At 48.7% G+C, this 12,129-nt stretch overlaps 1 protein-coding gene across 5 annotated transcripts in view; it reads right to left on the bottom strand.

The window, feature by feature from the left end:
- Positions 1 to 2,574: 2,574 nt before the first annotated feature.
- The window catches only part of LOC119153618, a 31,347-nt gene continuing 21,792 nt past the window's right edge, over positions 2,575 to 12,129 (bottom strand). For all 5 annotated transcript variants that reach the window (XM_037400277.1, XM_037400274.1, XM_037400279.1 and 2 more), the window contains exons 6-9: positions 11,167 to 11,193; positions 9,593 to 9,711; positions 5,029 to 5,148; positions 2,575 to 4,536 (exon numbers count right to left, since the gene is read on the bottom strand). In XM_037400277.1, the coding sequence (XP_037256174.1) occupies positions 5,052 to 5,148; positions 9,593 to 9,711; positions 11,167 to 11,193 (243 nt within the window). In that variant the 3' untranslated portion in view covers positions 2,575 to 4,536; positions 5,029 to 5,051. The remainder of the gene's footprint in view (positions 4,537 to 5,028; positions 5,149 to 9,592; positions 9,712 to 11,166; positions 11,194 to 12,129) is intronic.

Genomic DNA, 12,129 nt, shown 5'->3' with positions numbered 1-12,129 from the left:
TTGTGCAGAGGAGCTGGGATTGCCCACTTGCCCCTGAGCTCACTAAGTCAGGGCTGTGCTTGTGTGGCAAGCCTTCATGGCAAAGCACTGTCCAAATGGGCCTTCCTAATGATGACAACATGAACCTCCCTCTTGCTTTGGCAACAAAAAAGGGCAGGTGGGATACTTTTTTTTTTCTGGAGGATAAGAACATGGAAACTTCATTCCAACTGAAAAAAAAATCAAAGGGTCTAGGTGGTTTGAAAATTTGGGGGGAAAAATCAGACTTGATTGATGCTTCAGACTTCATGTGAGAGCAGACACTTGGGTCTTCAAAGCTCTCAGATGAAAGCTAATTTGACACCACTGTTGGCACAACTGTGCTTTTTTTTTTGAGATGAGAAATAAAGCCCATCAGGAGCAATTCAGTGTGGTGGTGTTGGACGCAGCAGCTGAGCCAGGATCATTTTCATATTCTGAGGCAAAAATGGTCAGGCAAACCTCTCCTGATGGTAGAGGGGGAAAGGGCTCTGGCAGCCCCCTTCCTGCCCAGGCTGGAGGAGCACTGGTGCTTGTGCTCACACAGAGATCCCATTACAGCTGGGGGAGTAGTCCTTGAGCAAGTATGCTTGAGGGGAAGCAGAAATATTTTTTTTTCTTCTTTTCCCACAGGTCTGATTAGAAATGCCCTCTGTTAAAAAACGGGAGTAATCTTAATGATACTGCTTAGGGGCCTTTAATGGGGAAGAGCAGCTCATATATATGGAAGCAAAGAACTGCACAGTATCTTGCCTGAAGTAGCAAATTGTTCTATTCATAGGCTTCTGACAATACTGTGTGATTGGAAGGTGTTAACAGGTGGTGGGATCTGGTTTTCAATTCCTTTCTTGCTCCAACAAGAAACTTCAGGAATCTTCTTACAGCACTTGTATGTTTCTAGCAGAGCTGCTCTTTCCTGCTACTTACAGGATAACCAGAGCTCTTGGACTTTAAAAGCAGGCAAAGACTAATCGGAAGAAAAGACTGCTCCAAGTTCTATGGTAGAAGGGTGAAGGAGATAACAGGCTGCAGAAATCATCAGCCAGAGATGGGTCAAACAGCCTTCTCCTCTAGGGAGTGCCTCTGGCAACCAAATGGTCTTGGTACAGGTGGAGCTCTGTCTGGGAAAGCAGAGTATAAGCTCATAATGTGCCTTATGATGAGTCTTTAGCAGCTGTCTGTAATGTTAATTAACTGTGTGACTAAAGGTGTAATACAGACCAAACCTCTTCAGTAACTAGGCAGGGTGCCCCGGCACTGCTCCGACCCCGTGTGCTAGCCAAGATCCAGGCTCCTTCCTGGCTGCTGCTGGAGTCCTCCCAAGCCTCCGTGAGGTGTACAGAAAAATATTTGCTTAGAGAGCCCAGGTGCTCAGCAGAGGCTGGCAGGGCTGGGAGAATGACCCCCTGCCCTCTGGGGGCTGCCAGACCACCCTGGGTGGCGGGGGGGGGCCCTGGGCACATCTGGGCATTGGGTTAGGGTCCCCTGCTGGGATTGTCCCTCCTGGCGCGGAGCGGGGTCTTCCCATCATGGGTGTCCTGCTTAGGGCTGGGGGTGTGCAGGGACAGGTGGAGGTGTTCACAGGTGGAGCAGGGAAGCGAACTTAATTCCTTGATCCACTCTGGGAAGCTTTCTGTGCTGAAGGCTTGCTGTTTGGTCCCTAGCAGGAGGGGAAGGCACAGGCAGCAGTGGGATGCAACCACGGGGTGAAAGCTGGGAAGCATGGAGGTTTCTTCCTCCAATACGTTGTCCCCCTCTTCCTAGTGCATTCCCCTTTGCCAGGGTGTTGGTGGCATCCAGGGCTCCTTTGTCCTGCAGGTTTCTCTCCTGTAAAAGTGTACTCTTGCCTTCTAACTTCACAAGTGGATTTCTGGCTTTCCCCCCAGGCTTCCACTTTCTTTACTTGGGTCTCATTGACTTTTCTCCCTTACTTTCTATAGAGTAACTGCACTTACCTCGTTGTTTCCACACCCTCCTGAGCCTTGCTCTGGGCCGCCTGGCCATACTGTGGAGCTGGAGGCTGGTGGTTGTTGTGATGCTGGCTCAGGCTCCTGCAGGTGCAGGGAAGCTCTGCCCAGAGGGTGCCTGGGCTCTGAGAGAAGGAGAAGCTGAGGAAAAGCAGCCCTGAGGCCAGCCAGTGCCTCTCTGTTGGGGCTGTGGTGCTGCTAATAAACTCAGGCTTTCCAAAAGAAACCCTGATGCTGGATGCTGAGCAGTGACGTGCTTGGGTGTCCTCACCCTTCCCTCTGGCAGTGGCATGTGCTGCCCTGCCGTGTCTGCCCACTTTGGCAGCTCTGGAAGCAAAGCCCAGCATCAGCACTGAAGGCAGTGCTGTTCAAAAGGAACACCTGTGCTTGGCTGAGGCTCCAAAGGCTCTCCTTGCCCTCTGCATCTTTGAAAACAGCACCAGCCTCAAAAGAACAAACTTGCTTCTCTGCCAGAGCTAAAGTTCTTTAAAAGCTTGGTGGTAGCAGCTCCTTTCTTGACCTGAAACATGAAATGGGGCAGTTGCTGTACTACAACCCACACGTTGATTAAAAAAATGCCTGAAAACAATAACAGTGATGCTTTTAATAAGTTTCTTATGCTTCTGTTACAATGCATCCTGGAGTGGAGAACTATACAGTATGTTACACATTATAAATATATTTCTTTATGAAAATACATGAATATATTTTGTATAATGCTGTGATAAGAGGGCTAGTTCACTTTAGTTTAAAAAGAGAAAAAAACCACACCACTACCAAACATATAATGTGAATGGAGGTGGTAGAGTATATGAGTTCATGATGCTATGTCTTAAACTTTAAATTCAGTTTGCATTGATTCACATTCCTTATGGTCTCTGTAAAGCTGGAGGGATAACAGGGGGTATAAGTTAATGTAGAATTTTAGTCCCCTGTACTTATGAAGATATACAGACTATTCACAGAATAATCAAGTTATAAATCTTTCTAGCTTTGGATGCAGCTAGCAAGATACACAGTGGATAACCAAGTCCTGCAGCAGCAGTGAGAACTGGAACGTTAAACACACCACCTACTTTCAGCACAGCCATGTGGGGTTTTTTATTGGGGATTTTGCAGGTTTTATTGGGTTTTGGGTGTGGGTTTTTTTGTTTGCTTTGGGTTTTTTTTTTTAGATGCTAAGTAACAAACCTTCTGAGTACTTGGAGAGCTGAGTTTGAGCTGCTGTGTTCACTTGCCCCTGCAAACTACAGCTGCTCTGGGAGAGTGTGGTTGGGGTGCTTTGAATCTCAGAAGAGATCCTGCCCTGGTTTTGAGGACTCCAAGGGCTCTGGGTGAGCATGGGTGAAGCAGCTGCTATGGAAGACTGCGCCTGCTGAGGCTGATCCATGCCTGCCAGCTTCTCAAATCGCGGCTCCCAGGCAAGCTTGGGTTGGGGAGGAATTTCTAAACAGCAATTGCTTGACTTGCAGTTATATTGTAATTTAGGGGAGCAGAATAATTTTTTAACAAGAGGCAAAGTTGGTTTAGTTAAATCTTTACTCCATGTGCATTAATTACTGTGCTGGTACCAATAACAGCTGGTGTGCAGAGATCGCTGCCACCATGGGATCTTTGGAAGCATGTGCTGCCTGTCCCTTGGGTCTGGAATCTGTGGACATGTGGCAATAAGGCAGCCACCAAACCCAGCCTTGGTGTTACACAGTTGTTAACCTGACCTAAAGGAGGTACATATGTGAGTAACTTCCTTGCAGCTCTGCTCTCCCTCCCACCTTTTCCCAGTGGAGAGCGCACAGGCTGAGCTGCACCGCAGCGTGACTGCCCCACCTGCAGAGCCAGAGGGCTTCTCTATACCTTAAAAGTAGGAATTCAAGCCTGGCTCCCCCCGAAAAAGGGCTGGCAGCACCAGAGCTGGGCTGCCTGGTAAACCTGAGCCTCTGGAGGGGCTTGTTCCCGCAGTGCCCCTTTCCCCGTCTTGGCAGCAAGCATGCTCCGTGCCAGGCAGCCAGGGGTCTGCAGAAGGAGTGGGCCCATGGGGTTAGAAGCTAGTGGTGGATTTGGGAACGGCCTCATAGGATGTCTTGGTTTTCCTGTTGAATGCTGGTAAAATGGCACAGTTGGCCAGATGCTGCTCTGAAGGGAGGAGCCGTGCTGGGGACAAGGAGACGCTGCCCCAGAAAGCTTATTTCAGCTGCAGAAGGTCCCCAGAAAGCAACGATAATTTAAAAGGTTCAATGTTCCAGGTAACTCTGCTCCTAATCCAGGGAGGAGGAAGAATTTCCAAACTTTAAAGCCTCAGTTACGGTGCCCCGATGCCCACAGCAACGTTCACCCCTGGCTTGCCCGTTGTAAGTATGCTTCAGGTCCAGGAGCGAAGCCGTGTAGAGCAGAGCACGTGTGTGTCCACAGACCCTTCCAGACCTCCCCCTTCTCCCCTTTCCCCCTTCCTGTCCCGCACAAGTTGGAGTTGCTCCGTTGATGGCTGTAGGATGCAGGTAGTGCAGAGCCCCAGGTTCGTGGCTGTGTGTTTGCTGGTGCTCCCGCTCTGCCTCTGGAACAGAAACACGTGGTGAATGGGAGAGACTGGAAGGGCTCCTCTGCCTTCACCTGTGGGCCGAGCCTGAAGGTGGAGGACAAGGCTGAGCCTGGTTGTCTCCGAGTCGCGGCCATGGCAGACCGCCTGCTTCCCAAGGCATCTGGTGGGCTGTGATTTGGGAGTCTGTTGGCTGACTGCAGGTAAATGAATTTGCTGCTGTACTTCTGGTAAAAAGGCTGCGTGATGTAGCTTGTATGACTAGATGCCTTTAAATTGGGGGGGGGGTTGTTGGAGTTTTTGGGTTTGTTTGGTTTTGTTGTTGTTTTTTTTTAAGTGGGAGGCTATTAAAGTGAAGGTTTATGGGCCAGTCCTCAGCTGGCATAAATCCATGTAATCTGACATGTTTGTTGGAGCATGTCTGGAACGAGACTGTCTCATTTCTGTGCTGAGAAGAGGCAAAAAACCCGCCAACCCACAAAGAAACACATGCTGCATTACTTATTTTACCTTGCTCCATTTGACTTGGGTTATCAGAAAGGCCATATGTTTTCGTTCTTTGTGTTTTGCCCCAGAACAATCATGGAGTTCCTCTCGGTTTTCCCCAGCTCCGAAGACGTAATATCTGGCCTTAACAAATAGAAAAATACAATTAAAGCTGACAGTGGTCAGAACGCATGGCTGTGGCTTTACCGTTAATATGCTGTGCATATGTACCCATCACCCAAGCTGCACCCAAGGCAGCTTCCCCCTCTCCGCTTTGAAATTCCAAAACAGATGCTGTCCACATATTTGTGGCAGAATTAAAAAAAAAAAAAAAAAGCTACAAAATGCAGTACTCGGCATGGAGTCACAACAGAACGAATGGGCACGAACATTGTTTTGTTGAGAGTGGCCAGAGTTTTCCCGCTAGCTGGAAGCGAGGGGGGATTTCTGGGAAGTTAAAAAATCTGACCTGAAGTGGTTAGTAGGAAATGCAACATTTTGAAGGAGAACACTAAGCTAGCTGCTGTGGACTGTCTCCGGCTTAGGGGTTTTGTCCATTATTTATTACATATGACTGAAATAAGTGTAACGCATCCTCTTTGCTTGTAATGGGTTAGTTACTTTGGTAAGTCCTGGAGGTCTGAGCTAAGAAAACCTGTTGGAACACTTTTTAAAAATAGCTGCTGTTTAAGAAAGAGAAGCTGTACTTTTGGGGTTTCTTTTTAATGCGATATTTCAAAGCTATTTACAGAAAATAGCTAATAACTATTTATTTCAAATAATAATAATAACAACAACAGCTATTTGCTTCAAATCTTTGATTTGAAAAATTTTTCAGCTCAAAGTCCTGACTGATATGGTGCCGACTATTTATTTTGCCAACTACTAATTCGTTTTCTTTTTAATCTAAATGCTGTAGGATTGTTTTGTTCAGCGCTCAATTCTTTTACAACAGAATGGTCAAAACCTCCGCCTTGATGTTGTTTAATTCTGTGGCTGCTCCTCAACCCTGGGCACAGGGGTCTCCCTTGGCTGTAATTTCCCACACAATCTGACCCGGATCTGAGGCTCTAGGGCCCTTCTCAGGCTTTGCTGTACGATGCTGAAGATGGGTTTTGTAATGTTAGATGCACTGTCCTTCCTAACCTACTTCACCCTCACCACAAAGCAGCCCTCATATGGCAGCAAGCTTTTGGGAGCTGTCAAACTGAAGCTAGGAATGTACTGTGATTTGAGGTTAGCTTGTTCCCATGCATCTGCATTAAAAAATAATAATAATCGCACTGGTACCCAGGTAGGTGTGTCTGCACAGCAGTGCCAGGCTGGGATTGTCTAGAGCTTCCCAAATTGGACCCTGCGCTGGAAAGGGGTTGGGGACAGCATCGGAAAAGCTGCCAAGCACAGATGCTTTCCTTGAGATGGCTACATCTGCCAGGGCTGGGCCAGCCCGCTTCCCAGCATTACTCCTGGCAGGTAGTGGGGCACTGCACGTCCCATCGCTTGTCCTCAACAGGAGCTAGGGAAAGCAAGGAAAAATGATAGGAAGGTGCTAACGTTCTTCAACCCTGGATTTTTGGGGTTTGTTTGTAATACCATTTTATGAAGCCAGGTGGCGTGGCAATGTGTGGGCAATAAACTGACCGAGGTCGGCTCCCGCGGAGCCTTCAGCCCAGCTTTCCCAGGCCAGGCTACATTCACACCTTACTGTTCAGAGCAGCCTCAGACTGCAATTGCTTAACAACGGCAAGTGTTTGGCCGTATGATGCTCCGCTGTCAATTAAGAGCCATTTTCTGTCACTAAAACCAGTCACAGTGGAAAGGCAAAAGGTTTTCATCTTGGGGGGTGTCATCTGAGCTGGAAGCAAGCTCCTTGCTCTTTGTGGAGGGATCGTCCTGCAATGATTTGGGGAAGAAATCTACTTTTTCTGCCACAGGTCAGCTCCAGGTCCATGTGCTGCTTAAATTCATAACACCATGGTCAAGTAATTCATCAGCCTGTTCTGGCCCTTTGCACAAAATAGATGTTGCTTTGCGGGAGTAAATGTACTAGCAGGAAAGAGAAAATGAAATGAAAACCTGAGCCTGTTCAGAACAATGTATGACAAACCACCAAGTCTTGTGGCGGTGTGTTTCCCTTGGCAGGACCCCCTCTCTCCTGCTGGAAGAACCAAGTTCTCTCTCTATCATAAGAATTCTTCTGTGGATGTTAAAAAAAACAAAAAACAAACCCAAACAAAAAAACCACCACAACGAAAAGGAAAACAAACCAACTGCCCTGAAGCAGATCACTCATCATAGGCAGAGTGGGAGCATGAAAGGGGATTTGCTTTGACCTAGTTATAAAAACAAAAACAAAGAGACTTTCTCTAATTGCCCAAATGACTCAAGTGTGACTGGGTGTCAAAAGCAACAAATCTCTGCTTGTTTCAGAGCTGGATGTTAATGCAGGGCACCAGCCTCCAACCTGTTCAAGACCTTGGGAGATGTCTCTGAGCCCGGGGAAGCCCGGGGAAGCAAACACCAGCCAATTCCATGTGCCTGCATGCATAAACAGGACCAGGAGCCAGGACAAACATGTTTCATAAATTACAACAAAGACAGTGGCTTTAAATGCCTGAGAGTATCAGAGCTTCAATGTTTGGTTTGCCAAAAGCCACAGACAAGTGAGACTTTCTTGATTTACTGTTCTGGTGCTGCCGTAGGAAGGGTCTGGCTTTCTGTCCAGCAGTATTTGCAAGGCTGTCATTGATCCATGAAGCCTAACTTTTTATTTCAAAGGAGCCTGAGGGCAGCTGCCGTAGCAGCAAGGTGCCCAGCTTTTGCAGGCACCGGTGAAAAGCCCAGCATCACTGCATTGCTGTTGCAGGGTGTGGGGTAAAAAAGCAAGATCAGATACAGGTAGGGTGAGGGAGGGGAGCTAGGAAGCAGGAGGAGAGGCAATGGACTTCAGCAGAAGCAAGGGTTTTGTGTAGATATGTGGCAGAAGAAAGTTAGTGAAAGAAAAGTGAAGGCCAGTCATCAGCTACAGAAAGCAACCTGGAAAAAATCAGCATACGAGATCACTGGGGCTGCCCAGTTACAGCCAGGTAAAAAAATTTGTCCTTTTGGCATCCTGTACAGTATTTCCATGACAGCAGCAGTTGTCCAGTATATGCGTGGAAGTTGCAAAAACTATTTCTGTCGAGAACTATCGGGCTGGCCCCTCACTGGAAGTACACTCGGTTGTATGCCCAGTTGTACATCCCATTTAGCTGGCTGGGAACCTATCCTGCAGCTGTCACACAGCGAGCACCGGCAGCATCCTCAGTGCTGCAGAGAAAGGGACGAGTGGGAAGTTACAGAGACAGGATTTTTCTGAAGCTCAAATAAAGTCCTGGTTTAGAGGGCAGGTTCACAAGAGTGTGTATTTTTCCCCCAGCTGCTCTACCTTCTATTTTAGATGGAACTGTTTGATCTCTTTCTGCTTTGTGTTTCTTTCAGCTTCCCAAACAATAGGAGGAAGCTTGCCTGTTATGCATGCTCAGGCCCCAACCAAGCTTTTCCCAGCTGGAAAAATCACTCCATGAACTACAGAGGAGGTGGGTGGGTTTTATTTCCAGCTGCAATTACAAGCTTCCCAGTTCCCTGATGCATTTTCTAAGGTAGGTACAGGCTGTCTAAGGGGAACAATGGGACATTCCTAAGTGCTTAAACAACTGCTGTTTCCCAACCATCACCCTCTCTAAAACCTGAGGAGGACTTAAGCACATTTGAGCTGTTCTGCTTAAGGTTACAGAGACCTCAGCTGAAAAAACACGGGGGAAGTGTGCAGCTCCATCTCATGCTGCTGGCTTTGGTGAGTAAGATACTTAGGCTCTTCCTGTTACCCAATTATATACCCAAACATGCCGAATTCACCAGACCAGCCGGGAGGACTTGGCAAGCGCACAGGGAGCATCTGTGCGAGGGGTAGCGGGCAGCACCCTCACCCCCTCGGCCAGACATATCACACAGCATGGCTCAGAGGCCAGGCTGTCACTATCCTGGTAGATAAACTTGCCCAAAGGGACCAGCAGGCATCTCTTAACAGGCATGAGACCTTGTGCTTGACCCAAATGTTCACCCAAGCAACAAGCAGGTCCCCGCCATGAGCACATGCTCAGCAAACTCTGTCTTGCCTTCCTCTGGCAGGACACCTTCCAGCTGGTCCAGACTGTCCCATCCCATCACACATCATGCCACATGGATTACTGTTCCGCTGGATGAAAGGTGGGAAGGTGGACAGAGGAAAGCATTAACCTTAACTGTGATGCTTAGGAGGGAGCAGAAAGGTAAATAATTAGGCTATAGAATGAGTCTGGCTGATTGTCAGCATGGCCTTGCCCTGTTGGGGATAAGCACCTTCTTTTAGGGCCCTAATGATTCCACTGTTCTCACACAGGTCCTGTTATCCCGTTTGGATCTTGGAGCACCTGGGCACTACGGAAGCAAATGGCTGTGCTGGCCAGGACCACCACATGCAACGGAGAAGCAGGTAAGGAGGGATCATCTTTGGCCAGCAAAAATCTCCCAACACTAAGTGGAAAAATCTGCCGCAGCTCTGCCTTACCTGTACAGCTGCGGGCAGGACCTCTTCAGAGCAGCGGAGGACAGCCCCAGCTTGTTCTGGTTTCTCAGCCGTGTCTTTCTCATAAGATCTCTCATTCTTCCCCAAGCGTGGCTCTCACCCTAGGGAGCAAAAAGAAACCACAGCTTGAAGGACCAGAGGCTGGCTGCGGGCAGACCTCATCTGGCCAACATATGATACCTGGGGGTACTCCAGGGGGGTAGGAAGAAGATGGGAGCTGCTTTATTTCAGAACAGTTGGGTCCCACAGAAGTATTTTTAACTGCCTGCAGTGATGCCCAGTGGGCAGCCTGTACCTGTACAGGGCGCAACGAGGCAGGCTGGACCAACTGTCCGTAACAGCATCCTTCTTGTACTTTGATGACATTTCCATGCCTGCGACCCTGCTGTTCCTTCTGGTGTCAGGGGTGAGGCCATTCTCTGGGGAGGGCTGAGTAGCTGCTTAAAGGCACGTTTTACCTTATTGTTATACTGTGCTGCAGGCAAAGAGGGGTTTGGTTTCCCACCTACTCACACGAACCCAGGGGGGCCTTTACAACAAAAACAACCCAAAAAAGCAACTTGACTCCCTTCTCCTTCCTGAGAGGCCAGGTGCGTTGGTATCAGCCCTTTTCAAGGTGGTGGCTTTTGTGGACCGTGAGATCAAGCCTTTGTTTCCCTGTCACTCTGCGAGCCACAGCCACTGGGCACTTACATTTGAAATGCTAATAGAGATTATCAGGAGGTCAGGGAGCCTCCCGTGGCCCTCCCTAATGTTTGTTCTCTCCAGGCTGAGCTCATCTGGCCTCACGAACTGAAAAGGAGCCACGCATCAAAAAAATTTCATTTTTTTTTTTGCTACACTGTTGTAAATTTCCTAGAGTAATAGCTGGAAAGCCTTAGGGACAGAACAAAAAAGATCATGCCCCAAGACTAGTGTAACGCGGAGAAACCAACCATTCCCCTTTCAATGCAGTTGTCAGACCATGGCCGGGGCATTGCTCTGCCCTGTCCCGAGGTGCCTGCCTGCTGTGCCACCAGCAGAGCCATGGCTCCACACACTGGGGCCACCTCGGCAGAGGTGTGCCAGCCCTGGCAGAGCCTCCTGCCGTAATTCTCCTTGGGGGTCTGCTGAGTCTGCAGCTCAGACCTCCAGCTGAGGTCACGGGCTCAGCAACGTCGGTTTCAGGGCTATTGAGTTAATTGCCCGTAAGTGAGACTTTACTCATGAAATATCAGACCTTTGTGTTTAGTACTAGGACTAAGGTATGCTGTGGAAAGGTTCTGGGGGCTCAGCAGTTGGTCCCTCGTTGTGTTCAGGGTGTCCCAGGAAAGCAAGTGCTGCTGGGATCTCAGAAAGCCTGCTCCTGGAAGCTAGCTAGCTGTTGTCTGCAGGGAGGGTGGCAGGACCACAGGCCAGGCGCAGTAAGTCGCAATACATCCACGTCTGTTACTCTGACAGCACATGTCAGGGGTCAGTGAGCCTCTTCTGCCCACGTGTGATGCTGTGTGCCACAGGAGCTCGGGTCACGAGAATGCTGATATGAGTTAAATACATTCTGCAAAGGCAGTACATACCGAATTGTTCTTGCTGATGTCCAGACCCTAAAAACAAAAGGCAAATACATTGATAAATGTCAACAAGACAGCAAGACCATCTCACAGCGCTGGGAACAGACTGGGCTCTGTTCTCAGCTCTGCCCTGGAGCCCACCCGTAGCCTTGGTCAGGTCCTTTATCTCTTTAGGATTCAGTCCCTCAGGTGTGTGATAATCCCCTCTTTCCTCCTCCACCTCTCTTGTATTTAGACTGCCAGTTCACCTGTATAGCATCTAGTAGCCTGGGGACCTGTGCCACAGAATTCCCAAGCAGTACCCGCACTGTAGAAGTAAATTTTTCTGTTTCATGCTCAGGGTAGAAAATGCAATGCTGAGTGGCAATACTAAGGCGTGGTGTAACAAGAGAGAATAAGGATTTGGTTTGAAGAGTGTGGACACTGATTCTGCAGTCTTGTGAAGTCATCAGGGCTTTCCATGTGCTTAAAATGATGTTCATGCTCCAGCAGTTGGCTGGACGCAAGGCAGAGCATGAAGCACCTTCAGGAGTCAGCCTTTGTTTGGCCTCTGAAGTTCATCAAAGCGTTTGCAACCTACTTGCAACTTTGGGGTGGAAATTTCATGGGAAGGCCTTTCCTGTGAGACCCCTACTCCTTCCTCTTTCCTGCTGGGCTGGGAATACTCTGATTAGAGCCTCTGCCCTGGCATTTCAGCACTTCTGATCCCCACCGGAACCTGAAAGTGCTGAGGCACTGCAAACAATGGGAAAGAAAGGGAGAGGAAAAGCATTCCTTTCAGAAAAGCTGCTCCCTTGGTCTTCAGCCACACAGCTCCCCCGAAGTGCTTTGGGGAGGGCAGCTGATGACACTGATATGCTGCCAGTCTGCTAATAAGCGCTGCCAGCTAAGGACTGGCTCGCTATAATTTTCATCTGTGGTAATGAATGTGTGCTTGGTTTAATCTCACCAGCAACAATAATGAAGATA

Source organism: Falco rusticolus, chromosome 9 (assembly GCF_015220075.1).
Source record: "Falco rusticolus isolate bFalRus1 chromosome 9, bFalRus1.pri, whole genome shotgun sequence".
Lineage (NCBI taxonomy): Eukaryota > Metazoa > Chordata > Aves > Falconiformes > Falconidae > Falco > Falco rusticolus.
The sequence above is the reverse complement of the archived record's forward strand: the minus strand, read 5'-3'. Positions and strand labels throughout refer to the sequence as shown.